General features: G+C 41.0%; 1 protein-coding gene across 1 annotated transcript in view; it reads left to right on the top strand.

Moving 5' to 3' along the window:
* The first annotated feature begins 10,147 nt into the window (after nt 1-10,147).
* The window catches only part of cue (Protein cueball), a 72,685-nt gene continuing 56,611 nt past the window's right edge, over nt 10,148-26,221 (top strand). The window contains exon 1 of the mRNA XM_067789838.1: nt 10,148-10,539. Coding sequence (XP_067645939.1) covers nt 10,464-10,539 — 76 coding nt within the window. The 5' untranslated portion in view covers nt 10,148-10,463. The remainder of the gene's footprint in view (nt 10,540-26,221) is intronic.

Raw genomic sequence — 26,221 nt, 5'->3', positions numbered from 1 at the left:
CAAAGGTGGTAGTGTACTTCGTAGACGTAGAGAAAGGGGTTTATTTGCGGATAACAAGGGTTCTCATCACAATTAGTTTAGTGCCGTCTGAATCCGAATCGGAATCACTAGTACTTTCCTCACTAGGTGTGACTGTGAAACGCCGACCTACTTCAACTGGATATTCTATACGTTGAGTTTGTGCCAACACAACACAACACAACCGTTGTAATGTTTATCACCACCCAAAATAGACGAGTAGAAAAGAGGTTTGTCGGAATGGACTTTGCGCTATCGACTCTTCCTAGTTTCTGGGCATTTACTTGAATACGTGCACAGCCGGCGAGGGTGTTGTGCGATTAGTTGAGTATAGTTGCGGATGCGCAGTTGATGTGAGCCATAAAGTTACTGAAGCAGTATCGGTGCTTGACGCGTTTGCTGTAGATGTTGTGCCAATAAATGTTACACGATCCTTTTGTATAATCGCAGGGCCGCCAAAAATTAGGCTTTTCGTTTTATAAAATTTTTCCGATTAACTGGGCAAAACTCTTGCTTTTTTTTCCGGCCGGAAAAACGTGGCTATCGTTTTTGCTGCTTTTTTTCTAAATTTTTCCACATCTTCTTCGTTTTACTAGCGCCGGAAACTCATTGCCAATTTTTTCTCTAGTGATGGCCGGTCTGTTTTTTTCTTGTTTTCCGATACTTTTTATCGCAACTTTCGCCCCATCACTAGGTGTGTTCGCGCGAACACGCTCCCAAGTGGACCGTAACCGTAGACCGTAGCAGCAGACCCTAACAAACCTGCTTCGCTTTGAAGACCTGGCGATGAAGCGAACAGGAAACCGGATCCGCTGGAGGAAGCCACTGCCAGGGGTCTCCGATGCCAATCAACGTGGGGCACGACTCACTCCTGAGATAAGGGTCTCAAAGTCCTACTACGAAGCTAGCCGGGCAACATAGGTCCATCAAAAAAAAGGTCAAGTCAAGTTGGGAATTATTTCTGTTTCCTAGTTTAAAAGGGCTTTGCGGCAATTAGACATTTGTTATGGAGAACTCGTCAAAACTCCGAAGGATGATTTCTAGTGGGTATCGCTTCCACAGGAAGGCAAAACAAAAAAAGGTGTAGACATTTTGATCTGGAGAACTCGTCCAAACTCCGAAATGCTAGTCCGACCTAAGCGTGGGCTGCCAGGGGGTTCACGGTCCTCGGTGAGTACGCGTGTGAACTTCCTATGAGGTCAGTGCTCGAGGAGAATACTGGGCGAGATGTCCCCGACCGCAATAACGCCCAGATAAAAAAAAAGTCCGATTGGTAGATATATATAAAAAAAAAATCAAATTGTAATTTGGCAAAGAAACGTTCTTTCTGGTTCATTGCGGACGAATGTCCGAAGCGTGAAAGCGACCTATCAATTTCCCGTTTAGGTCTTCGAGATCATACAGTGCATTGCCTATTTTTCGAAGCACGCGACACTTCAGGTATTTTGGTAGGAATTTGGCGTTAATGCCCTGTTTGAAGTTACTTAAGGCAAAGTTTTTCCGAAAAACTTCCTGACCTTCCTTATAGTTGACTTGCCTAGAGCGCTTGTTATAGGTGGTTACTCCCCTATCCTTGGCCTGATCTAAATTTCTACGGATCTGCTCACGAATATTGGTCAACTTGTCAGCTCTGCTTACTACCGTAACCTGGTCTTCCCGAAGGCTGCCGAGTTTCTCTAAAATGTTGTACGTTGAGGCATGTTGGACCATATTTTGGCCATATAATGCAAAGTATGGAGAACACTGAATCGCCGTATGAAAATCACTTCTCAAAACTGATAAAATCTCGGGTATATGCTTATCCCAATCGGTATGGTCAGGTTCATCTTTCAGGAAAATCCTAATCTTCGAAACAATTTCTCTATTAACGCGTTCGGATGCGTTTGCTTGGGGAGAATATAATCCCGTCCTCATGTGCGTCACCCCGTAATTTGAAAAAAATTGGTTCATTTCCTTCGAGATAAACTGCTTGCCATTGTCACTGTGAATAAATTGAGGGACCCCTACAGCTGGAAAAATTTCGGAAGCGAAGTAATTTATAACGTTAACAGTGGTGGCTCTCTGCATGGGCTTTAGCCAAACGTATTTTGAAAAATGGTCTAGTACTATGAAGAGAAATTGATTTCGACGCTTAGATCTCGGGAAATCGCAATATAATCGCTGAAATGGCCTCTCGGATTCGAAGGTACTCCCAATAGGCGGCCTCTACTGTTGGTTAGTAGGTTTTACCGATTTGCAGATATCACAACGCTGGACGTATTCCCTGACGTCCTTAGCCTGCTACGGCCAGAAGTACTTCTGCCTAACACGTTCTAAGGTTTTCTGCCACCCGCCATGGTAACTCCGGTTAGCGTCATGTGCTAGTCTCACTGCTTCCTCAGTCAACCCTTTCGGCAACCATAGTCGCCACAGCGAGTCTTCTTCCCCTTCCATTCCCTTACGAAATTTAACCCGTTTGAAAATTACCCCGTCCACCACTCGTAAATCCGGAAGCGATTCCTCATTTTCGGTGACGGTCCGAATCAAGTCTAAATATTCGTTGCTGCTAAATTTGGGAGAGACTAAATCTATTTCCCCGGAAAGTTAACTCTTCAGCATCAAACCGTGACAGCGCATATGGTACTACATTCAGGGTGCCCTTACGATGTTCCATTTTAAAATCGTATCTTTGCAGTAAGAGCGACCACCTCGCCAACCTCCCGCTCAAGTCCTTTTGTGTCATTAACCACTTGAGACTGGAGTGGTCCGTGATAATACGAAACGGTAATCCCTCAACATAGGATCGGAAACGCTTCACGCTGATTATGGCGGCGAGACATTCCAGCTCTGTTACCGTATAATTGCGTTGAGCATTATTCAGCTTTTTCGACACAAACGCGATCGGATGCTCAGCGCCCTCGTCATCGAACTGGAACAACACTCCGCCAACACCTATTTTGGAAGCGTCGCATTGTATTACGAATTCCTTGGAAAAGTCTGGTTGTGCCAAGACAGGAGCGGAACTCAAGGCTACTTTTAGTTTTTCGAAGGCCTCTATAGCTTCAGGGGTAAGCTTGAAAGGGCCTGATGACTTACGGAGACAGTCCGTCAATGGACCTGCCAAGTCAGCAAAATTGGTAATAAATGCCCTGTACTAATTCGCCATGCCCACAAATCTACGCACCTGCCGAGGGGATTTAGGGATCGGAAAGTTTTGAATTGCTTCTATTTTTCCCGGATCCACTTTCAAACACCCTCTGCCTATCAAGTACCCTAAGTAGCGTATTTCCTTCTGACAAAATTTACTTTTCTTCACGTTTATTGTCAGCCCTGCGTCTCTCAAACATTTGGCCACTTCCGCTAGCAATTTCAGGTGGTCTTCAAAATTAGTGCTACATTCCATCAGGTCGTCCAGGTAGACGAAGACGTTCTCTCGCAGACGTGAAGGGATTGCCTTGTCCATCAGCCTACTCATAGTCTGCGGTCCATTGCACAGACCAAATGGCATTACCTTGAAGTGGTACAGAGGCCTCCCCGGAACTGCGAATGCTGTTTTTTCCTTGGAGGACTCTGTCAGTTTGATCTGGAAGAACGCGTCCTTCAGATCAATGCCACTAATAAAATGCGTATCTTTCAGTCTGCTCAATAAGCCTTTGATATGAGGCAGGGGGTACGAGTCTTTCTTAGTCACCGCGTTGACCTTCCTGGAATCTATGCACAGCCTAACTTTGCCTGGTTTCCGAACCAGTACCACAGGACTACACCACGGAGAGTTTGATTCTTCTATAACTCCTAATTCGAGTAACCTGTCTAGTTCGCTGAAAGCTTCGGCTTGCCTCGGTGGCGAAAGAGGGAAATGTTTGCTTTTTATGGGAACGGCATCACCGGTGTCAATGTGCTGCTCCACTAATTTAGTTTGCCCTAGGCCTAACTTCTCGTACGAAGGAAACGTCTCGATGACCTTTTGTAATTCTAATTTCCGGGCTGGTGACAATTCATGGAGGTCAAGTTCTTCTTCCATTTCAGGTCTAATCTCTGTGCACTCTACGCTTTGGAATATTTCGGGAGCTAACGCAAATGCTCTCCAAAAATCTACCCCGAAGTAAGCTTCTTGGAGAAGTGAAGGAACAAGGTAAAAACGAATAACCTTTGTGGTATTCGTGAAGGTGACTGGTAGGGATACTGAGCCTAAAATTGTTTGTTTGTTGCCGCCCGCGGTGTATACGAACGCATGTAAGGGCTGATAATCGAAGCCGTTATCCTCTGGGAATTCTAATCCATTCTTTCCTAAGATGGAGATGTTGGCTCCCGAGTCCAACAACCCTACAAGAAAACTATCCTTAATCTTAGCCTTTACGAGGGGCCTTTCATCCTAACGTGGTGGCTTGCAGTAGTCTACGCTCCTGCACTCTCCTGTGGTATCTCTTGCCACACTTCAAAATATTGTCCGATACCAGGTATTGTTCGAAAATGGTATGTCTTATTTGTTCATACCTATGTTCCCTTTCTTCTAGGTTTGGTGAAAATTGCGTTTGGCAAGCGACGTGGCGGCTACCGTGGTGTGATGGTAGCGTGCTCCGCCTATCACACCGTATGCCCTGGGTTCAACTCCCGGGCAAAGCAACATCAAAATTTTAGAAATAAGATTTTTCAATTAGAAGAAAATTTTTCTAAGCGGGGTCGCCACTCGGCAGTGTCTGGCAAGCGCTCCGATTGTATTTGTGCCATGAAAAGCTCTCAGTGAAAACTCATCCGCCTTGCAGATGCCGTTCGGGGTCGGCATAAAACATGTAGGTCCCGTCCGGCCAATTTGTAGGGAAAAATCAAGAGGAGCACGACGCAAATTGGAAGAGAAGCTCGGCCTTAGATCTCTTCGGAGGTTATCGCGCCTTACATTTATTTTTTTTTTATTTAAGCGACGTCCCTATGCTGGCGTTGCAGAATTCTGGTCGGTTCGCCCATCGCTGATGAGGACGTTTGACTCTCGGATTCAGAACTATTAGAACTGTCTGTACTGTCAGGGTAAGTTATTATCACGAGCACTGGCTGGTGTGGGAGCTATGATGCCGAACGAGGTTCCCCCGCCTTCTCGCTCGGGTACTGGTTTCCCTGCCTGCGATGGTCCCTAGGGCATTTAGGAGTAAATACACCCTTATACCCACATCTAAAACAAAAGGGATTCTTAATGGGTTCCTCACAGTATATATAGGAGTGGCCCATTGACTGGCAATTCCAGCATTGGATTCCTGAATAGTCTGGCCTCCTGTTGCGTCGATATTCTAGCGCCTCTATCTGCGGATCCATTTCGCCGTCCTTGCCTTCCATCCTCATGTCTGGGGTTGCCGCGCGTGCTTCGTTTACATGCCGTCCTGGGTAAGTGGCTCCCAACAGCTTGCTTTCTTTCAGCACTTGTTCACCTCTGCGCGCTACATCGCGTAGATCATGAAGGGTCCTTACATCTGCGTTGAAAAGCAATAGCTTAAGGCTACTGTTGACGTTTCTTTTTATAATGTCAATCAGTAGAAGCTCCGACATGGGTTCTCTTAAGCGCGCGTTCAAGGAAATTATGTCCGTGTGGAACACGTCATAGCACTCGCTTGCTTTTTGCTTACACATGGAGATCTCCATCATGATCTCGTGGTCAGTTTTCAAAGTGCCAAACTCTATTTTCAATGAGTAGCACAAAAAGGCATAAGTCGAGTTTGGATTTTGTTTCGTGAAAAGCCAGTACCATTCTTCGGCCCGGCCGGAAAGAAACAGGTGGAAACTAGCCATTATTTGTTCGTCCGTGCATTGAGTGCGATTACACAAGGTGTCCAGCTTAAAAAGGAAATCTGCTACGCTTCCCGTGCCGTCGAACGCGATTTTCCACTCCTGCGGTTTCACTACTATGCTGCTCGAAGCCGGGTACGTTGGTGGTACTACGGTTGGAAGTGGGTTACGGTCCATCCTATTTGCGTTCCGGTTCTGATGAATTGATTGCTGCGCAGATTCGAGAGCGGCGTTGATCTGGTCCATATTGTTTCTGATTGACCCCATCTCCCTCCGCATTTCCTCCTGCGAAGCCTGGAACAGTCGGTGCAGTACTTCCACCCACGAGTCTCCACGAGTAGCTTCGTTCTGCATTCCTGCGTCATTTGCCCGGTCATCTGCAGCTTCTCTTATATTTCCCATTCCATAATTAGGTGGTAAAGCACCAGCTCCATCTGGTGCGGAGGTCGACACATTGGTCATTAGCCCCGAGATATCATGCGCGTTTAATAGGGGTGCATTCGGATTACTGGTGCTTCCAGGTCTGTCCAGTTTATCGCGAGGGTCATTCAGGTCCGAGCCCATATTTGGCCCCGCGGGATCTCCATATGGTCCACCTACTGTGGTATGCACTACCAAGGGACGCCTGGCCTTGGGGAAAGCCCCCCTATTATTACCGCCCCGGTTCTGGTTTCCCCGAAAGCTTCCTGCACTCCCGAACGGAGTATTTCGGCCCGGTTGGCCGTACGACTGCTCGCGTGACATAGTCCGGTGAAAAAAAAATGTAACTAGTTATGTGGTAGTTGATAAAAACTTTTGCTGCGTAATGCAGTTAGGGGTCAGGAAAAAAAAAGGTCAGAATTCCCCCTTCACATTATACCCTAAACGATGGGTTGGTTTAAAAATAAAAAAAATTATATATAGGTATAAAAAAAGTGCGCGAGGAAATACCAAAAAAAACTCGCAAGCATAAACACCAAAATAGCTAGCCGTATCTAACAAAAAAAAGTCGAGGCTGCACAAAAAAAATTTATTAGTTATATATATGTTTTGTATGATTAATGGGAAGGCTGATGGGCCGATTCCTCCAGAAGGCACGGGGTACAACAAAAAAAAAGTCACATAAATTCATTCATACTTATCCCTAGTGCTCCCAACCGCAGTGCGAGGGGGTCTTAAGGCCCCCCTCCGAGACTGGTTGTGGCCACTAGGGTCGGTACCGGGCACACACGGGTTGGTCTCAACACGCCCAGCCGCAACGCAGGGGCAGTCTCCAGGGGCTCGCCCCTGGGACTGGTTGGGGGTGTTGAGGCCTCCCGTCCATTCTCACTGGACACCCCTCCTGCCTCCGCCGCAATGGGTGGAGCGGTTTCGGAACCGCTCCCTCAGTCTGGTGGGACAGGAAGGAGTGCCACTTTGAATCCCAGCTCAACCCGTCACAATCCAGGTGGCACTATGGGTTGCCACCTGAGACGTGGGATGAGCTGGGGTCCTACAACTCATCCACTCACACACTCATACCAACGACACATTCCGGGAAAATAAAAACCCCAATTACAAAAAAAATAAAGTGCGTGCAGCACTGCCTCTTCGGGTGAATACAAAAATCCGAAGGACTTGACGTGTAGTCCATGGCTCCTTCGGCCACTGCCCCCGATGACCAGCCCGTACAACCTGATCCGTCCAACCATCCCACCGCAACGTAGGTGGCAGCTCCTGTGGCTGCTCACTCGGACTGGTGGGATGGTCAACTCCACAGGTTGACTCGACTGACCCCCGCGACCAGCGCCTCAGGCGCCACGTCGGGCGCCATCTGTTATGGCGCCCTCAGTAACTGTCAACGATGATCACTCCAGAAAACTTGATCCATCCAACCATCCCAACATCAGCGCGACAGCGCCTCAGGCACCAAAGCCCGTTGGGCGCCATCTGTTATGGAATCGCATCTACGTTGGAAGCAGTAAGGAAGGCGGTCGGCATGATGTGGTGGTGCACATTGGCTAGTCATTGTCGGCTGGGGCGGGTCCTAGCCAACCTTACTGTTCCTGCGCCATAATCAGAAAAAAAGGTCATATCATGCCTTTAAAAAAAACTGACAAAAGCGCAGAACTAATTCAAAACGCTCAAATGGACTAAAACAACATCCGGTCGAACCGGATGTCACGGACAGACCGTTAAAATATTCAAAATTTAAACTCAAAATTCAAAAAAAAAAGTCTAACGCAACAAAAATTACCGAACCGGACATGACCGGTTACTAACTCTAAAATCAAAATTCAAAAAAAAACTGCTGAAAAATAAAATTGCAAAAAAAAAGCTGAAAATTAAAATAAAAAAGAAAAGGGTAGAATATAACTTGGGGGCGCCGCGGGTGTTGTTGCGACGCCCGGTGCATATTCCCACCCTCAATAACCATGGCCACTGACGCACCTGATTTTCAGTGGCCCTTACCTGCTTTACCTTATGCCTTCTAAATAAAGGGCGTTCGTTGTATTACGCTGCAGCGTACTGCTAGCCCTGGAGGCGGAGATGGTGCCGGACGCTGTTCCAAAGGTGGTAGTGTACTTCGTAGACGTAGAGAAAGGGGTTTATTTGCGGATAACAAGGGTTCTCATCGCAATTAGTTTAGTGCCGTTTGAATCCGAATCGGAATCACTAGTACTTTCCTCACTAGGTGTGACTGTGAAACGCGGACCTACTTCAACTGGATATTCTATACTTTGAGTTTGTGCCAACACAACACAACCGTTGTAATGTTTATTACTGCCCAAAACAGACGAGTAGAAAAGAGGTTTGTCGGAATGGACTTTGCGCTATCGACTCTTCCTAGTTTCTGGGCATTTACTTGAATACGTGCACAGCCGGCGAGGGTGTTTTGCGATTAGTTGAGTATAGTTGAGGATGCGCTGTTGATGTGAGCCATAAAGTTACTGAAGCAGTATCGGTGCTTGACGCCTTTGCTGTAGATGTTGTGCCAATAGATGTTACACGATCCTTTTGTATAATCGCAGGGCCGCCAAAAATTAGGCTTTTCATTTTATAAAATTTTTCCGATTAACTGAGCAAAACTCTTGCTTTTTTTCCCGGCCGGAAAAACGTGGCTATCGTTTTTGCTGCATTTTTCTAAATTTTTCCACGTCTTCTTCGTTTTACTAGCGCCGGAAACTCATTGCCAATTTTTTCTCTAGTGATGGCCGGTCTGTTTTTTTCTTGTTTTCCGATACTTTTTATCGCAACTTTCGCCCCATCACTAGGTGTGTTCAATTTCATAAAAATGAAGAAAACGCAAAAAATTACAAACATATTCCACAAAAAATTAGTCTCTTAGTCATGACGTATCCAAAACAATAAATAAAATCTACAAAAGTTATTAAATTCACCAACTCAAATATTTTTAGGTTATGGATATGGCGATAAACCAAAAACCAATTGGTTGGCTATGGTATGGCTATGGCGTTAGCGTTATGGTATGGCACCATTAATCGATTACACTGATTTCCATAAGGTAGGTTCGATCATCTGTTTTATCTGGTTATGTTTATATGGTTATAAGTCACCATTAATTGGCCCTTAAAGCGTGCGATACCTAGAAACTGGCTGGACTTTTGAACAATACCCTGCAAAATTGTTGGATTACGTGTTCCATTTTCTTCATGTTGGAGTACTCTAACAATGCCCTTTGCAATGCGTTTGCGGACCACCATCAGCCGATCATTGCTCGTTTTTTAACGACCGTGATCACGACACGATGACGATCGAACAGAGTTGCTAAAAGTAAAATATTGCATACAAATAACTGATAGTAAAATTTTACTATGACAACTCTGATAAAATGCAGCCGCGCACTGGTTTTATGTATACATACTATAGTATAGAGAAATTTTAGTTTCTTTATTCACGCAAATGCTAAATAACATAAGAATATTCGTAGTAAAAAATATAAAAGTTGTATTGCCCCTCTTCATTTACTTTCATTTTAAATTAAATTCACTCCGATAATTCTTTCCGACACAATTTCTCTTTAGTACTTTGGCATATGATCCTCTGTTGGTGCTCCATGGAGTACTATAGTGAAAGTACTTTGAAAAGTATTCTCACGTATGTACTCTATGGAATACTCACAAACAAAGCTAGAGTGGGATCACCTACTCCTCTCCTAAGACATCGCAATGTTAATTGGAGCACATTTTTTGTATGAATACAGATTAGTTTTGGACACTCCTATACTCCCAAAGGATTATTCCTTACATTATTTATGGAGTACTCGCGTTTTTTGAAGGTGACTCATTTATGGTGAAAAATTTATCACGATGGCAGCACTTACAAATTCTATTATTGCGTACACCCTGTGTTTGATAAACAAACAAAACGTCACAAAAATGTCAGAAACGCGACAGTGATAGATAAATTGCCAAGACGAAAAGTTTAATTTTAATACGTCTGAAAGTTTTACGAGTGATTTCTTTTAGCAATAAATATAAAATACAATAAAACTCGTACTTGCATATAAAATATCCTTCACTCGTTCACCTGTCCCTCATCGCATAATACAGTTCATCAATATTACAACAAAAATTTTGATAAAAAAAGTGAAGTGCCAGTATTTTACGAAGTGTGCGCGACTTTAACGGTGTTAAATTATATGCTAATAATATTTGCATATTAAACAGTTGACATTGACGCACATAACACCAATTCAAACCAAAAAATAAATAATGCTGAAATTTCAATATAGAATATTTTATATGTTGCCGTTCTTGCTGCTATCAATCAACACCGCCTTTGCATGGGGTAAGTGAATTTAAGAAATCTTAAGGAACAAAACGCGACAAGCATCACTGGTAGATAAGGCCGTGATGATATACAACACAACGTGATTGTATAATTTATTGGCATTTGAAAAAAAGATAAAATTACCAAATATTTACAAGGCACACACATTTGAGCATACATGCATTAATTAGCGTCAAATTTAGCTTAAGCTTTGCTGGGTTTAATTTAAAAATGTGCCAGTAAAATGAGTAAAATAATTTTTATTTATGGATAGCAAAAATTCATTAGGTTATGTAGCAAGCTGTTAACCAAATTACACTGATAAAAAAATGGCAAGTAATTGCCGGCGCTGAGTTTGCTTTTATACCTATAGGTATGTTTGTTTACTGCATATACTACTATTATCAGTAATAGTAGCTAGTCATTATATAAATTAAAAAATGCACTTGAATGGCAATCTTATATTCATGCCATAAACGTATTACACAATCCCCCAGCGGGTTAGGGGTGGGTCAGAATATACCCGCGGTAGGTATGCCTGTCGTAAGAGGCGACTAAAATACCAGATTCAAGGGTCTGTGTAGCGCAACCCTGCAGGTTGCCAGCGCAACATATAGCTTCTCCAAACCCAATTGTCAACCTCACCTATCCGCGGCGAATCCTGTTTCACTAACAGACGAGGCTCTGGCGAACCTAAGCTCCTTATGGAACTTGGGGTTGGGGAGGGAGGGGATGGCCTGAAGGTTTGGTGTGGCCACATAAATCGTTCCCGAGATGGTCGGGCCAGCACCTTAATGGTGCTGTGGTACCGGATCTGTATCCGGCAAAGGACCATCACATCGATAACACTCCCTAAAGCCTTCGGGGAGCAACCTTATCTCTACAACAACAACAATAAGCTTAAACCTGACCCTACCTTCACACAAACGGCGTTCTCTGATCAACTGATTGTTCTAGGCGTTACAAAAACCGAAAAAGGAAAAGAAGCGACACCCAGGCCCAACTGACACGAAAGTCCTAAAACGTATTCAAAATTGTCTGTAAAACTTAGGGTAACGTTTTATAAGACGGGGACTACCTAATTTTTATCCGAAATTATCAAAGGTGGTATCAAAAGACGCGTTTCGACCTACGTTTTTAGAATCCAAAAGCGAAAATTAAAAATCATTTTGGTCAAGAGATATTTACAAAAAACCGGTGCAAATTTTTAAGTGGTGGTTATATTTTGCCAGGTTTGTTGCACGCACACATACACTAATACAGAACAGTGTTTTGCGCGGATTTAATTTTGATCCCCAAACCCACCCAGCATAATTTTTTACATCGCGGTCGAAACCCCCAAAGCAGAGATGTTCTGTGCAAAAATACAATGGATCGGGCCCCATATTTCGCACCCGCTCGGGGTCATTTTATGTATTTTTTTTTAAATATCTTTCAACAGAAATTAAATTTGTTAATTCCTTTTTCGGAATTAGATGGTGCACCGCCTTGCAAAACGTTACCAAACTTATGCCCTGTTTTTCAATGCGAGTTTAAACTACAGTTAAAGTTGACTACAGTTTAACACCCCAGCGGGTTAGGGGATCAGAATATACCCGCGGTAGGTATGCCTGTCGTAAGAGGCGACTAAAATACCGGATTCAAGGGGCTGTGTAGCGCAACCTTTCAGGTTGCCAGCGCAATATATAGCTTCTCCAAACCCAATTGTCAACCTCACCTATCCGCGGCGAATCCTGTTTCACTAACAGACGAGGCTCTGGCGACCCCAAGCTCCTCATGGAACTTGGGGATAGGGAGGGAGGGAATGGCCTGAAGGTTTAATGTGGCCACATAAATCGTTCCCGAGATGGTCGGGCTAGCACCTTAATGATGCTATGGTACCGGAGCGTACCGGATTTTTATCCGGCAAAGGACCATAACATCGATAACACTCCCCAAAGCCTTCGGGGAGCAACCTTATCGCTACAACAACAACAACAACTACAGTTTAACCTTGCAACTTTGTTCGATAACATAAATCCTTGAACTAGACATTGACCTGCGCTAACTATCAGTCTAGTTATTTTTTGTTTACATTGGACTGCAAAGTTCTATTTTAATAATATATAACACATGAAAATTCTTGTGGAAGAAGAAAGAGAACTTTCCAAAAAGTCGTGAGCTACCCAGGTTACACTTGTTGTTGTTGTTGTTGTAGCGATAAGGACACTCCCCGAAGGCCTTGGGGAGTGTTATCGAGTTGTTGTTGTTGCTGTTGTAGCGATTAGTTACTCCCCGAAGGCTTTGGGGAGTGTTATCGATGTGATGGTCCTTTGTCGGATACATATCCGATACGCTCCGGTAACACAGCACCATTAAGGTGCTGGCCCGACCATCTCGGGAACGATTTATATGGCCACATTAAACCTTCAGGCCATCCCTACCTCCCCACCCCCAAGTTCCATGAGGAGCTTGAGGTCGCCAGAGCCTCGTCTGTTAGTGAAACGGGATTCGCCGCTCGAAGGTGAGGTTGACAATTGGGTTGGAGAAGCTATATATTGCGCTACACAACCCCTTGAATCCCAGTGTTATCGAGTTGATGGTCCTTTGCCGGATGCAGACCCGTACGTTCCGGCACCAAGCCCGACCATCTCGGGAACGATTTGTTATGACCACATGCGACCTTCTAGGCCATACCGGCCTCCCACCCTTTAGATTCACGAGGAGTGCGGGTCGCCAGAGCCTCGGTTGTTAATGGAACAGGATTCGCCAGTAGGATTCGGATAGGTGAGGTTGACAATTGGATTTGGAGAAGCTATGTATTGCGCTGGCAACTTGAAAGGGCTGCGCTACACAAACCCCTTGAATCCGGTATGTTAGTCGCCTCTTACGACAGGCATACCTACCGCGGGTATATTCTAACCCCCTAACCCGCGGGGGTCCTGGTTACACTTCGGTCTGAATAATGTCATTGGATAAATTTTTGTCCATCCAGAATTATAATTTGCTTGCGTGCCATTTATGTGACATTAAGAATATCTTTTCTAAGCAATATTTTTCTCGGAACTTAAATCTGAGACTATTAGCAGTTATGAGCTATATTTAATTAATACAATCGTTGAGGTGGATGTTGTTGTTTCCTTATACTGATATTATTTTTTTCTGTTATCAATAATGCGTATATACATATGTATGTGCTTACAATATGCACTCTCGTGTCTATAGCAGTGGTGCACAGGGGGTTTTCCAAAGACGCTAAGAAGACAAATTTACAATTAATTTAAAAAAAGAAGAGCTAAGAAAAAATATTTATGTTTTTGTTGTAATAAACTTTTATTATATTTTTCAAATGTTATTTATTAGTTTCTCGAAAATATACCCTGACTAACAATAACTATGGATGATGGTATTTTGGAGCTGAGCCCGCATCGCGGTAACGATTTTATATACTTTCAACATACATATGTACATATAAACATAAACATAGGAGGCTTCCCCAAGCGTAGGTGAGGTTAACCCCTTAAAGGGGGTGCGCTATCTAAACCCTCGAAACCCAACAAGTAGGCAACTATTGTTATTTGAAACAAAACAACATCAAAGAAACAAGTTTTTTCAATTAGAAAGAGTGTTTCTAAGCGTAGTCGCCCCTCAGCACTGATTTGGCCAACACTCCGAGTGCATTTCTGCCATCAATAGCTCTCAGTGAAAACTCATATGGCTTGCAGATGCCGTTCGGGGTCGGCGTAAAAAAGTGATTATTAAAAGGAGCACGACGCAAATTGGAGGAGGACTTTGGTCTAAAATCTCTTCGGCGGTTATCGCGACTTGCATTTATTTATTTAAATTTTTTAGTACTTTGTGTAATAATGTTATGATTTGTCTGTAGCTATGGACGCCAACTGAAAAAGCGCATACGATTTGTACAATTCCAGCCGGCGATTCCTATACGAACGAATGAAATACTAAAGAAATACATGGGCATGAAATGATCGCTTAGACGCTTGGAGTGCTGTTACTTTTGGTTTTCGGTTAAGTTACCTATATGGAGAAAAAGTTCATTAAAGAGCTAATGCCGCTCAGGTTCAATAAAATTATCTTGTCCCCGTAGCTAAAGCGCAAGGCGGTTCACGGATGGGTCGAAGTTGGTGGGAAAGGTTGGGGGGGTTATTTTGTCAAGAGCTAAGTCTAAGCCGCAAGTTTAAGTTGGCTGATCACTGCAGTGTATTCCAAACGGAAGATGCCGCGATTAAGGAAGCCAAGCCGCTATCAAGACCTTGAGCTCAACTACAGTGCGATCGAGGGTGGTCTGGGAGTTCCTGACCTCGCTTGCAATTGCATCGACTTATTTTACAATTAAGATTATCTGGGTCCCGGACCATAGTGATATCCCGTGGAACTGTCAAGCGGATCTCTTAGCCCGCATCGGTACAACTGAACCGGATGAAGATGGCTGTAGGGATTTCGGGATTCCGCTGGCCAGCTGAGGATTACTCTTCCATAGCTGGCCCTCGAGTCAGCTCAGCAAACGTTAGGCAGACACCACACCATACGCAAAAGTATATATGTAGGTGTGTACATACATACATATGTATGTGTTTGAGACCACGTGCATATAAATTTCTTGAATGAGTTCTATTATATTAATGTGTATACATATGTACGTTGTATTATGGTGTGATGTATTTGCGGGCATCAGCGCCATAACGATTGTCAATTTAGTCACGTAGTCCATTTCTTTTCCCTTTACACTTTCGACTTAGCCATATGCTTTCGTTTGCATATTTTTGTTGGCTATTTGATATTATTGTTTTAGAAACGTTACATCGCTCTTTCTATAAAAAACAAAACAAATTTGCTTATGTATACATGAATATATCTTCGCATTTTTTTAACTTTTATTCCACCCGATCATCATCTTTTGTACTCCGTTATATTTATATCTACTCGTATTGCTTCAGAGAACTGCACAGGTGGCTGGTTTTGCAGATCATGAACGTTGCGTAAAGCCTCCATTACTGATACTTAGCATAGACTTGACTTGACTTGAGAAATATCACCTACAGTTCTGTTAAATGAACAGTGCATGTTACTGATTACTCAAAACTTGGCAACCCTTAAGTTGACTTAGAAGTCTCTTGAATTTTGATTTTCTATGTAAGTTCTAAGTGACGTTTACATTTTGAGATGCCATTTGTTTGTTTCCATGTCATTTTGACATTTTGTCATACAAATTGACATTTATTTAAAAGTAAATTTCAAACCTGATTATGATGCCAGATTGTATGCGCTAAGTGGAGTATAATCGTGGCTAAGTTGCCAAGTCAAGTCAAGTCTATGCTAAGTATCAGTAATGGAGCCTTTATTCTTCGTTTAAGTCCCTATCAATTTTGAGATAACCAACACTATTAGAAATATATTGCTGGTTGGCAACGGCACAAGAAATGCTGCTGGCAACCATATCAACGGGTGGTTGTGTGCGTATCGGGTGATTGTCGCTTGCCCGGCCACCACACAAGCAGAAAGCATCAAGCGCCATTTGTATTCAAAATTCGTAGAGTGCAGACGTAAACATGTCATCGGATGACGATTTTTTATTGCTTGTAACTGCAGTTGTTTTGGCGGAAAAAAATAAAAAAGAAAGTAAATTAAAATTGCAGTAAACTAAAGCTTAGAAGTTTTTGCAAAATTCAGAAGAATTTTTCGAATTTTCATAAAAATTTTTGAACTTTTGTCTAAGAATTTTTAGAATTTTTTCGAGTATGCAGTTTTGTAGCTTCTTAAATTTTAATATAATAAGATGCTAATCTTAACCCGCTAAGATAATTACCTGATTTTTTTATATGGAAAAAAAATGCAAAGGTCAGATGGAAAAAAATTGCCAAAAATCAGATAATTTCCTTAGTGCATTCGTAGGTTTCAATAAACCGCAACGTAAAATCTTTTTCTTCCGCGAACTTGCTGATTTCACGTTCTTACAAAACTAACACACTAATGCTTGTCAATCACGTTGGCCACGATCAAATAGACCAGCTGTCAAGCGAAAAAATCTAAAAATTTTGATTTTCATCAACGCGAAGCCGACAACAAGTACGTGTTAGCACGACTACCGCCGATTGCTATGGTAACCACCCATTGCTATGGTTACCAGCCCGCATATAGGAGCATATTGGTTTTATTTTTTGTTAGTGTTGTAACGATAAAGACGATTTAGGGAGCGTTATATATGTTGGTGATCCTTTTCCAAATACAGATCCGTTACGTTGCGGAAAAAGGCACCATTGAGGTGGTGACCATATCGGTAACGATTTAACATGACTACATTGAACCTTCTAGAGCATCCCGCCCTCACCCCCTAGTTCCATGAGAAACTTGGAGCGACAGAGTCTCGCCTAAGATAATGTATTGCATTAATTTTATTTTTTCCCACCACTCAGCTGAATTTAAAACAAATAAAATAATTTTAAAAAAATGCTTAAGTTAAACTGTTTTATTGAAAACAATACATACATTAAGTAATAATAATACTAAAAGCTAGAAAATAATTAGGAAATAGAAATTTCACGCGCCCAACGTGTTTATGTAGTTGCCTGATCAACGCCCTAGATTGATGAGGAGTGTGATTACTAGTATCTAGGACCTACCTAATTATTTTCTAGCTTTTAGTATTATTATTACTTAATGTAGGTACTCTTTTCAATAAAACCGTTTAACTTAAAAATTTTATTTTCAAGTTTTTATTTAATTGCCTATTATTTCTCATGCTATTTAGTTCATTTGGTGACTCATTATTACAAGGACTCTTTCCTGATAATTTGTTACAATCTAAGTCCTCAATGCATAATTCTTCCAAAGACTTTACTGGACTCAGCACCACGTAGGCTTGTCCCTCCTCGAACTCCAAATTTGTTCCAAATATAAGCCAAATTGGACCACAAATACGATTTTTTGGAATATGTCGATCCGTGCGACACCAATCGGAGTTTTTTTCTTATAATTGCATTGTCATCAGGTTCTGAACTATATTCCAAGTTTCAAGCTTGTAGCTTATCGGGAAGTTACTTAAATTTTAATTGCAAAATTCTGTTAAATAAAATCGTTTAAAAACATCGTTATTGGTAGTCTTCTATGCCCCACTAAAATGAATGAAGCATCATTTTTAAATTTTATTAAACAATTTTTCAGTTTCAATACCACTACAGCAAACTTTTTTCGGGGAAGTGGACGAGGAACCGAACAAATTCTATTCATAGTTCAATTTGCCTGAAGTTTGGTATATTGTATGTAGGTAGCCTTTTTTCCAAATTAGTATTTATGACACTTTTATTTCCGGACCAGGAACAGGGTGGGAGTGGGACTGATACTAGAACTGGAACTGGGGTCGGGGCTGGGAATGTGGGATGGAGAAGAATTAGAACAAATAGAAAGAAGAGAAAAAAAGAAACTCCTTCCTGTGGAAGAGATAGATTTAGACGAAGATAGAGAGATAAGGATAGATGAAGCGGAATATAAGTGAGGAAAAAGACGGTGAGGGCGAAAGAGAAGCAGAAAGAAGAAAGCCAGAGGGGGGAGTAAATAAAACGATAAAGAAAAGTGGGAGAGGGTGAGTAAGAGGTAACAACTTCTTAAAAGTAATGCAGCTAGACCAAAGTTAGGACAGAACAACGTCTGCCGGGTTTGCTAGTACATATATGAAATTCTCGTGTCGCAGTGTTTGTATTTGAACTCCTTCGAAACGGAGCGACAGATTCTCAGGAAACTCTGTGAGCATATTTAGTAGGTTTGAGAATTGGATCTTATCTATTTTTCATACCACTTTTTTAGATAACATTTTTTGTTTACATTTTTGACGAAACAACATTTAAAAATACATACAACCCTCTGGGACTAGGACTGGGAATAAGGGATGGAGAAGCATAAAAAGAGCTAGACAGAAGAAAAATGAGGGAAGGAGAAAGAGATAGAGTTAGACAAAGATAGAGAGATAGGAATAGATGCAGCGGGGGAGGGAGATGGAGAGGGAGCTAGAGAGAAAAGAAGGGATGGGAAAGACGGATAGGGAAAAAAGATATGCGGAGAGAAGAGTGAACAAACGGAAGAAGAAGGGAGGGATAGTAAGAGGTAAAAACTTCTTGAAAGTTATGCTGATAGACCAAAGTTAACGCAAAACAACAACTGCCGGGCCTGCTAGTTATCTATGTATACATATAATGAAAAACCATTGTTGCCGTATAAAATTGCTGTGGCGAATTTTCACATCACTAAATAAATGCACAACAACAAAAACATTAAAGCAAGCTACATAAACATATTAATCATCATTTACTCACATACATACAAGGCAACGGAAAGATACGCACAAACACATGTAATCATCAGCCGAAATAGTACTCACATATACACACGCATATAGCTATGCGAGAGGCTATAAACTACAAATACATACGCATATAGCTGGTAACCAATTAAGAGATTCTAGAAGAAGAAACGTCTAGACATTTGGAGAAATATGCGGACAAGGCAACAGAGAGTATAAAAGCAGGCGAGCTGAGTAGTCAGTAATCAGTTTGATTTAAACACGCTATCAGTTGCGAAGTTAACTATAATTGTGAAGTATAATTGTACCACTCCCAAAGTTATCTAATAAAGACCATTTTGCATTACTGAATATTGGAGTTATTTATTCGACAATTTAGCGATTCGCACGTTTGCAGAAGTTGTAAAATAAGCGGAGTTTCCCTTAGTTCGTTACAATACTTACCATAAAGGCGGCCTTAAACCTTGTGTGGATTTGAGTCAACTAAGTTTAGTTTAGCAAGTTAGTTCTTTGAGTATTATGAATATGATGAACATCATGATAATCAGTTGCCGAAAGGAAATAAGAGAATGTAGATTTCCATACCTATCTAATGTACCCTGTACATATGTATGTATCTGCATATATTATACATACGAGTATAACCTTTATTATTTTCACTATTTAATTCACATTAAGACTTTAGTGCATAACTCGATTGAACTCAAAATGTTATTGACTGTTTTTTTAGCTCAAAAAGAAACAAGAAAAAACTTCATGAATGTGCAAAGCTAAGTAATTTTGTGCAATTTCTTATGTTTTAATTAATGTACGCTGAAAGAAAAAAGACTAGTAAAATCAACCAAAATACGGGTCAATTCAACCGAAATTTCTGTCAATTTTTATCCATCGCAAGAAGATGTTGAATCAACTGCGCACAAATCGTTGATTCGGAATTGACCGTTTTAGTAGTCAAATGAACAAAAAATTTGTTGCGACAGCTTTGTACGAAAGTACCTATGTTGCGGCATTTGCAAGGCAGATGAGTTTTCACTGAGATCCTTTCATGGCAGAAATACACTCGGAGTGCTTGCCGAACAGTGCCGAGGGGCGACCCGGCTTAGGAAAATTTTCTTCTAATTGAAAACCCTTATTTCTAAAATTTTTATGCTGCTTTGCCCGGGATGTGAACCCAGGGTCTTCGGTGTAGCAGGCGGAGCACGCTACCATCACACCACGGCGGCCGCCATATACATACGTAAATATGTGCATACATATAGTACACAGCATACATAAGTACAAAGTAGAGAGCGTAAAATTCTCTTTGAAATTTGCTCATGTATTGACTGTTGATCGCTGTTGAAATGACCAGTGAGATCAATTGTGTTAACAAAAAAATCAGTTAGATTGATTAGGAATCTGTCAATTTTACAGAATTTTGTTAACTTAAGAGCGACAATTTCTCTTCTGTTGAAATGACTAAACTAATTTGTTCGCTTGACAAAGAATCGAATTAACCATAATTCGGTTAATTTCACCGAATCTCCGTTTAGTCAAGAACAACAGAAACGATTTGTTGATTTTACTAGCACCATTTCTTTCAGTGTATGTATGTAGGTATGTGCATATGTACATACAGAGGCGAAAAATACGTACACGAATAAATGTTTTTGTTTTAACTAATTAACTGGATTTTAACATTACGAATAACTAATTTATAATAACTGCTAAGTAAAGTTGGGTGTGCTTGCATGATTTAGAGTGCTAGATTTACAAGCCTTAGGTTTCGAGCTTTAAATCTGGAACAAGAAAAATTTAAAAATATAATTCGGCTATTCACGTAACCGTGCTTAACAGGTTGACTGCTTATGTGCTTATATTTCTACTCTATTACTTAAACAAAATACACTAGATACAACAATTTTTCAAAGAGATAAATTTTTTGATTTGTAGAAAATCTCTTCATTTAAACTTCATCTGCCTTAACGGCATTCGATGCCTTTCAGCGATGGAGCGTTTGATATGAATTTTAATCGGAAGAGAAGCTCGGCCCAGTATTTGACAACGTTGATTTTACATCGAATTGTTATTACTTATTACTACTTGCTAACGTTACCTATTCGTATGTTTTCAACATTTAGTTTTCACACTGCCGTAACATTATTTTTGAGGTCATTGATTCATGAAAAGAAAGCGAAATATGTTTTACTCACATCCTACGTACTTCTACTTTTGAAATGTTCAAACAATCATTATTATTTTATCGAACTGTGTTGGGTATCTGCCTAATACCAATTTCACGCAGAGGGCTTATCAAATAATTAGTAAATCCTTCTACATTAAATCCATTATTAAACTCAACCTTTCCTACAAAATTCAAATTTTTAATTATCTCAATACGGCTTTATTGAATGTCAAATTGAGCATTGTGGATAAGACAAGTGTTATAACTTCTAACTTCTGCATAGACGTCAAAATTACAAATAGAATGGCTCACCTGATTTTCAAAGTGACTATCGTGATCTCATCCTGTTTATCTTTCTATAACCCACTGAAGATAGGTGACCTTATGAGCCGCCATATTGAACATCCTGTCAAAACGCTGCCAAAACGCTAAAAAGTAGCCATCTTGAACATCCTGTCAGGCAGTTGACGGATAAGATATCACACTTATTTGATCCACAATGAAATTGAGTATATGTAATAATTTGGGAAAAATTTAAACAATGTGCCATCAGGACGGACAAGGCGACAGCTGTTTCGATTATACCATGGTTCAATTATATGGTTGGCTCATCTGTAAAGCAACAAAATATGTCTGTTCAAATTGTCAAAATCTGTGTATTGGTGTTGGTGCGAATTATATGGAATGGAAACATAAACACCCTTATCGCGAGTTTTTTTTTCGTCCGAAAATATTCACAATTTTTGTTCACCCTATCGCAGAGGGTGGCGAAACAATTTTTCGTGTTCGAAAAAGATTTCACCTTATCGGCAACTCTTTGTTCGGCGAAATGAACAGTGGGGAAACCCAAATTTGTTCACATATATTTTACAGGCGAACGAGAGGAAAACAAAATGAAATTAATTTTTAATTTTGAAATTTGGTACTCTTATAATTATTATATGTACATTTATTATTAGAAATAAATCAATAAATAATGCACAATCATGCACAGTCGGCCAAGTTATCCATTGTGGACAAAGCAACGGTTCCAAAATGTGGAGCACCTCTCTGAAACAAGATTGGCTAAGACGCACTCCTTGGTCCTTTAGAACGCCTTTCCCTATGCGAAAAAACGAAGACATGTACTCAACTTTACAATTGGTGGAACTGCAAATTTGTGCTTCAATGGGGGCAAGGAGTTGGTAAGATATCTTGCAAATATTAGAATGCCGACTTGTTTAGCCTGTAATATTGACGAAAACTAATTGAAAAAAATTAACTTGTTATTCAAAAGTGCGAAAATAGTAATTTTTAGCTTACAGTGAATCATTTAGCTTCAAAGGGTTAGAACTGTCCCTTAATTGCCTCCGAATCGCTTTCACATTTATATTCTCCTCGCACCCAATCAATACCAACCTAAGTGCAATACTAAACATTATTTTATACATTTTTTATTTCTATTTTTGTTGTATTTTAAGGAAATATATGCTTGTTTACAAAATTTACACAATTGCAAGTAAATTATTTGTTCACTGCTAGTTCACATTAAAGCATCAGCTGTTTCGAAGTGAACTTTTGTTCGCCCGAAATTGCCGATAGGCGGAAAAAGTTCACCCGAACAAATTAAGTTAAGGCGAACACTTTTCCGCGTGAACTTCGCGATAAGGGTGAAAACTTAGCATGCAATGAAATAAATAAAATCAGCTGATGAGATGAGCCAACCATATAATGAACCATGATTATACCTTGTAAATCTCTTCAATTGAGTCTGTTTTGCTTCGTGTTTGGGATTTTATTTTCAATGTATCAAATGACAATGAAAAAGAAAATTATTCTCAATAATGTACAAAAAAAAAACGCCTCCATTGTAAAAAATTTTTGCAAAAAGCGTAAAATTATTTGAGGGCTGCTGGCGGATGTTCGTTAATGAAGCAAATGGCTCTGTGTGAATAGTATAATGTTATTGTTTAATTAAACAAAATTGTGATTCCTTTAAGTTTCTGTGTGAAATTGGCATACGATTTCGAGCATTTCTTTCGATTATCATTTATAAGACATCAAATGGGATAAGACTAGATAGATAGATTTTAGTGAGACTGCACTGCGACCTATAGTCCTATTTTGCTCTCATTCTCTTCACAGCACCGCATCCAAATTGTGTTCGGCTGAAGATAGTGTATATGCCTACTTTCTAATTTTAGCGGTGCACAGGTCCTTAGCCTTCTTCCAGCGATTGAGGCACATTCGAGCAGGCAGAGGCTATTTGACCAAATATCCAGTTTGTGCCTGTGACTTTTTAGTCTGCAGTGACCCAGTATGCCGTTAAAATTGTGAGACTGCTTTTTGGAAGGTAATAGCCCTTTAATGCTTTGAGTTTTATCCTTTGCCTGCTGGAGTCCGGCACTTTCGCGCCTGTGTTGTTCTTTGAGGCATGCCTAGTCTTGCGTGAGCTCTTCCCTTATAGTTTGTGATCTTATTGCCATGAAGGGCTCAGGCCCTTTTGGCTTTTCTGCCACTGCCTTCCTGGCCAGCCGGTCCGCTTTCTCTTTTCCATCCACCCCCCTGTGGCCAGGTACCCAAACCAAAGAAATAATATCAGCCTCTAAACTATGGCTCGAAAAACATGGAAGTGATTGCACTTTCGAATACGCATTATCAGCACAATTGAGATATGCAATGTGAAGCCCCGCCCTAAACAGTGTAACCTCTCCACGCACTCAAGGACTATTGATGATCTAATCTCAACTGAAGATATTGTGTCCCACGTACCTTCATTTTCCAGCGCTATTTTGAACGCTTCTTAATCAACTTCCTGGTGTCATCCCTGAGAAGCTGGATGAGTGCAATCTGTTCATTCAGTATCTCCAAATTCTGCGACTGTGTCACTTAAAAAAATTAATATATGCAAGGCGCGATAACCTCCGAAGAGATTTTAGGTCGAGCTTCTCTTCCAATTTGCGTCGTTCTCTATTTTAATACAAATTGACGGGACGGGATCTTCATGCTTTATGCCGAAGAGCGACCCTAATTGAAAAAACTTGTTTCAAAATTTTTAATGCTGCTTTTCCCGGGACTTGGACCCAGGATCTTCGGCGCTACCACCACACACTGCCACAACAACAACAACTGCATCACTTTGCCTCTGCCAAATCCCTCTTAAGCAATGTTCATCAAAAGGCTCATGGCTACCTGCTTGGCCCCCGTAATGCAGACACACGCCAAGCGTGACTTGTAAATTGCAATATTATTGGTCTCCCCAGAATCGTGTACATCCTACTAGGGGCTGCATCCCCAGGATTTTCCTGCAATGCGTTGGCACACCACTATTGCTCTTGTAGCCTTTCATATGGTGTTGTCGACGTGCTTCCTCCACAGTAGCTTACAGTCGAGCGTTATTTATGTGTGGGCTGTTTGTTTGAGTGAAAATGAGGAAATTACGAAAGTGTGAATTACATTTTGCTCAATCTATGGAAATTTTCCTTAATTTAGAAAAACAAACTGTTTAAACTGGGCCGTATCGTATATACGATCTGTGATCGAAATCAATATTTTAAATCACAATAGCTCTGATAGGCATACTCATTAGATTCAAATTTTGTTATCATTTTTACGAATGGTTTGACGGATTCGTATATGTCGCTTGAGTAAAATTGTTTTTCGTTACGTGATCGTAAAACACGATATGGACCGTGTTTTTTAAGATTTTTTAGTGTTTTTTAGAAAACTTGCATTTATGCTCCAATTTTTTCCAATTTAATTCAAAAACTTATATGGGGCTAGGTTTTTTTAATACTTTCTGGAATATTTTACTTTCACAGCTTTGGTGGCGACTAAAAAAAAATTATGATGAAATTTCCTTTCACATTTACAAATATTTGCATGGATTTAATGATATTTACTTAACAATTTTTGCTTAAGTGTTTAGCTCTTAACAAAGTTATGCTGTTGTCTGCGATTTTAACTAAGTAGTCAATACGTATTTCGAGTATTTTATCCCCAAAAAAAATGTGCCATGTGAAAATGTTTTTGAAAATGCACTTTAAGCGTAAAAATTTTTTAGTAGCGGTAAATAAAAATTTTACGCTTTAAGTTTTTGAGCTTTCGATAATCACTTTACACATTTACAAGCACATCACTCATTTTAACTTCGAAGTGCAAATGTCGCCAAAGTCAATCACATTTGTTTACACACTTAGACAATAGGAATGAGTACATTAGGATGGATTATAGACAATTCAATGATAAAGTGGTTGATGGTTCCACGATTCTTTATGCTTAATAATAAGTTTGATACGAATTCGATTGGCCGAGCCTTTTATTAAATTTTTGGTTCCTATTTTTAATTCATAAGACTTGAACTTGAATTTTCTTGACAGAAACACAGGATTGGAAGATTTAATTTTTGATGTAGGTTAGGTTCAAGTGGCTGCCGTCCACATTGGAGCGGCACACTTAGGCCTTTATAGGCCCATTGTGAAACCACACGGATTTGTTCCTACTCTCCTAATCAAACCACTCCGTTGAGTTTATGAAGCTAACTAAGCGTCGTGTATTGACCTCAGCTATATCAGTCAGATCTACGAGAAACATCTTGTGCATAAAACGTTGCGTTCTTCTACCGAGCGCTGGACATTCACAGAGTAGATGCCTAACAGTTTCAGGTTCTTCTTCGTTGCTGCAGCTTCTACAATAATCATTAAACGGAGCGCCAATCTTTTCCGCATGCGGTCCAATACAAACATGACCCGTAAGAAGACCTACAACCAAGGAAATATCCCTCTTACGGAGGGTGAGAAGCTCTCGCGATCTCTTCTCATTCCATTCCGGCCATGTGAGTTTTGCCGTGTGGCATCTATCATGATGCTTCCACCTGGCTCCCGATTCCATCAGTAGAGCCTCCTTTATCTCGAGCTTGCAGGTGGAGAGCGGCATGCCCAACCTCTTCCAGGATGGCGAAAGTGGAAGGGATGTACCCTTTCTTGCAAGCTCATCCGCCATCTCATTACCTGGTATGCCCTTATGTCCCGGAACCCATACCAGATGCAGAGTAAACTGTTCAACCATCACGTTAAGTGATCTGCGACAGCCTACTACAGTTTCAGAATTAGCTGTGACAGAGTCAAGGGCTTTCAGTGCTGCCTGACTGTCTGAGAAAATATAAATGTGTTTCTGAGAGACTGCCTTCTCCCTAAGGCAGTCCACAGCTTCTTGTATGGCCGCAAGCTCGGCCTGAAATACGCTACAGTGATCCGGAAGGCGAA

The sequence above is a fragment of the Eurosta solidaginis genome, chromosome 5 (genome assembly GCF_040869045.1).
Source record: "Eurosta solidaginis isolate ZX-2024a chromosome 5, ASM4086904v1, whole genome shotgun sequence".
Classification (NCBI taxonomy): domain Eukaryota; kingdom Metazoa; phylum Arthropoda; class Insecta; order Diptera; family Tephritidae; genus Eurosta; species Eurosta solidaginis.
The sequence above is the reverse complement of the archived record's forward strand: the minus strand, read 5'-3'. Positions and strand labels throughout refer to the sequence as shown.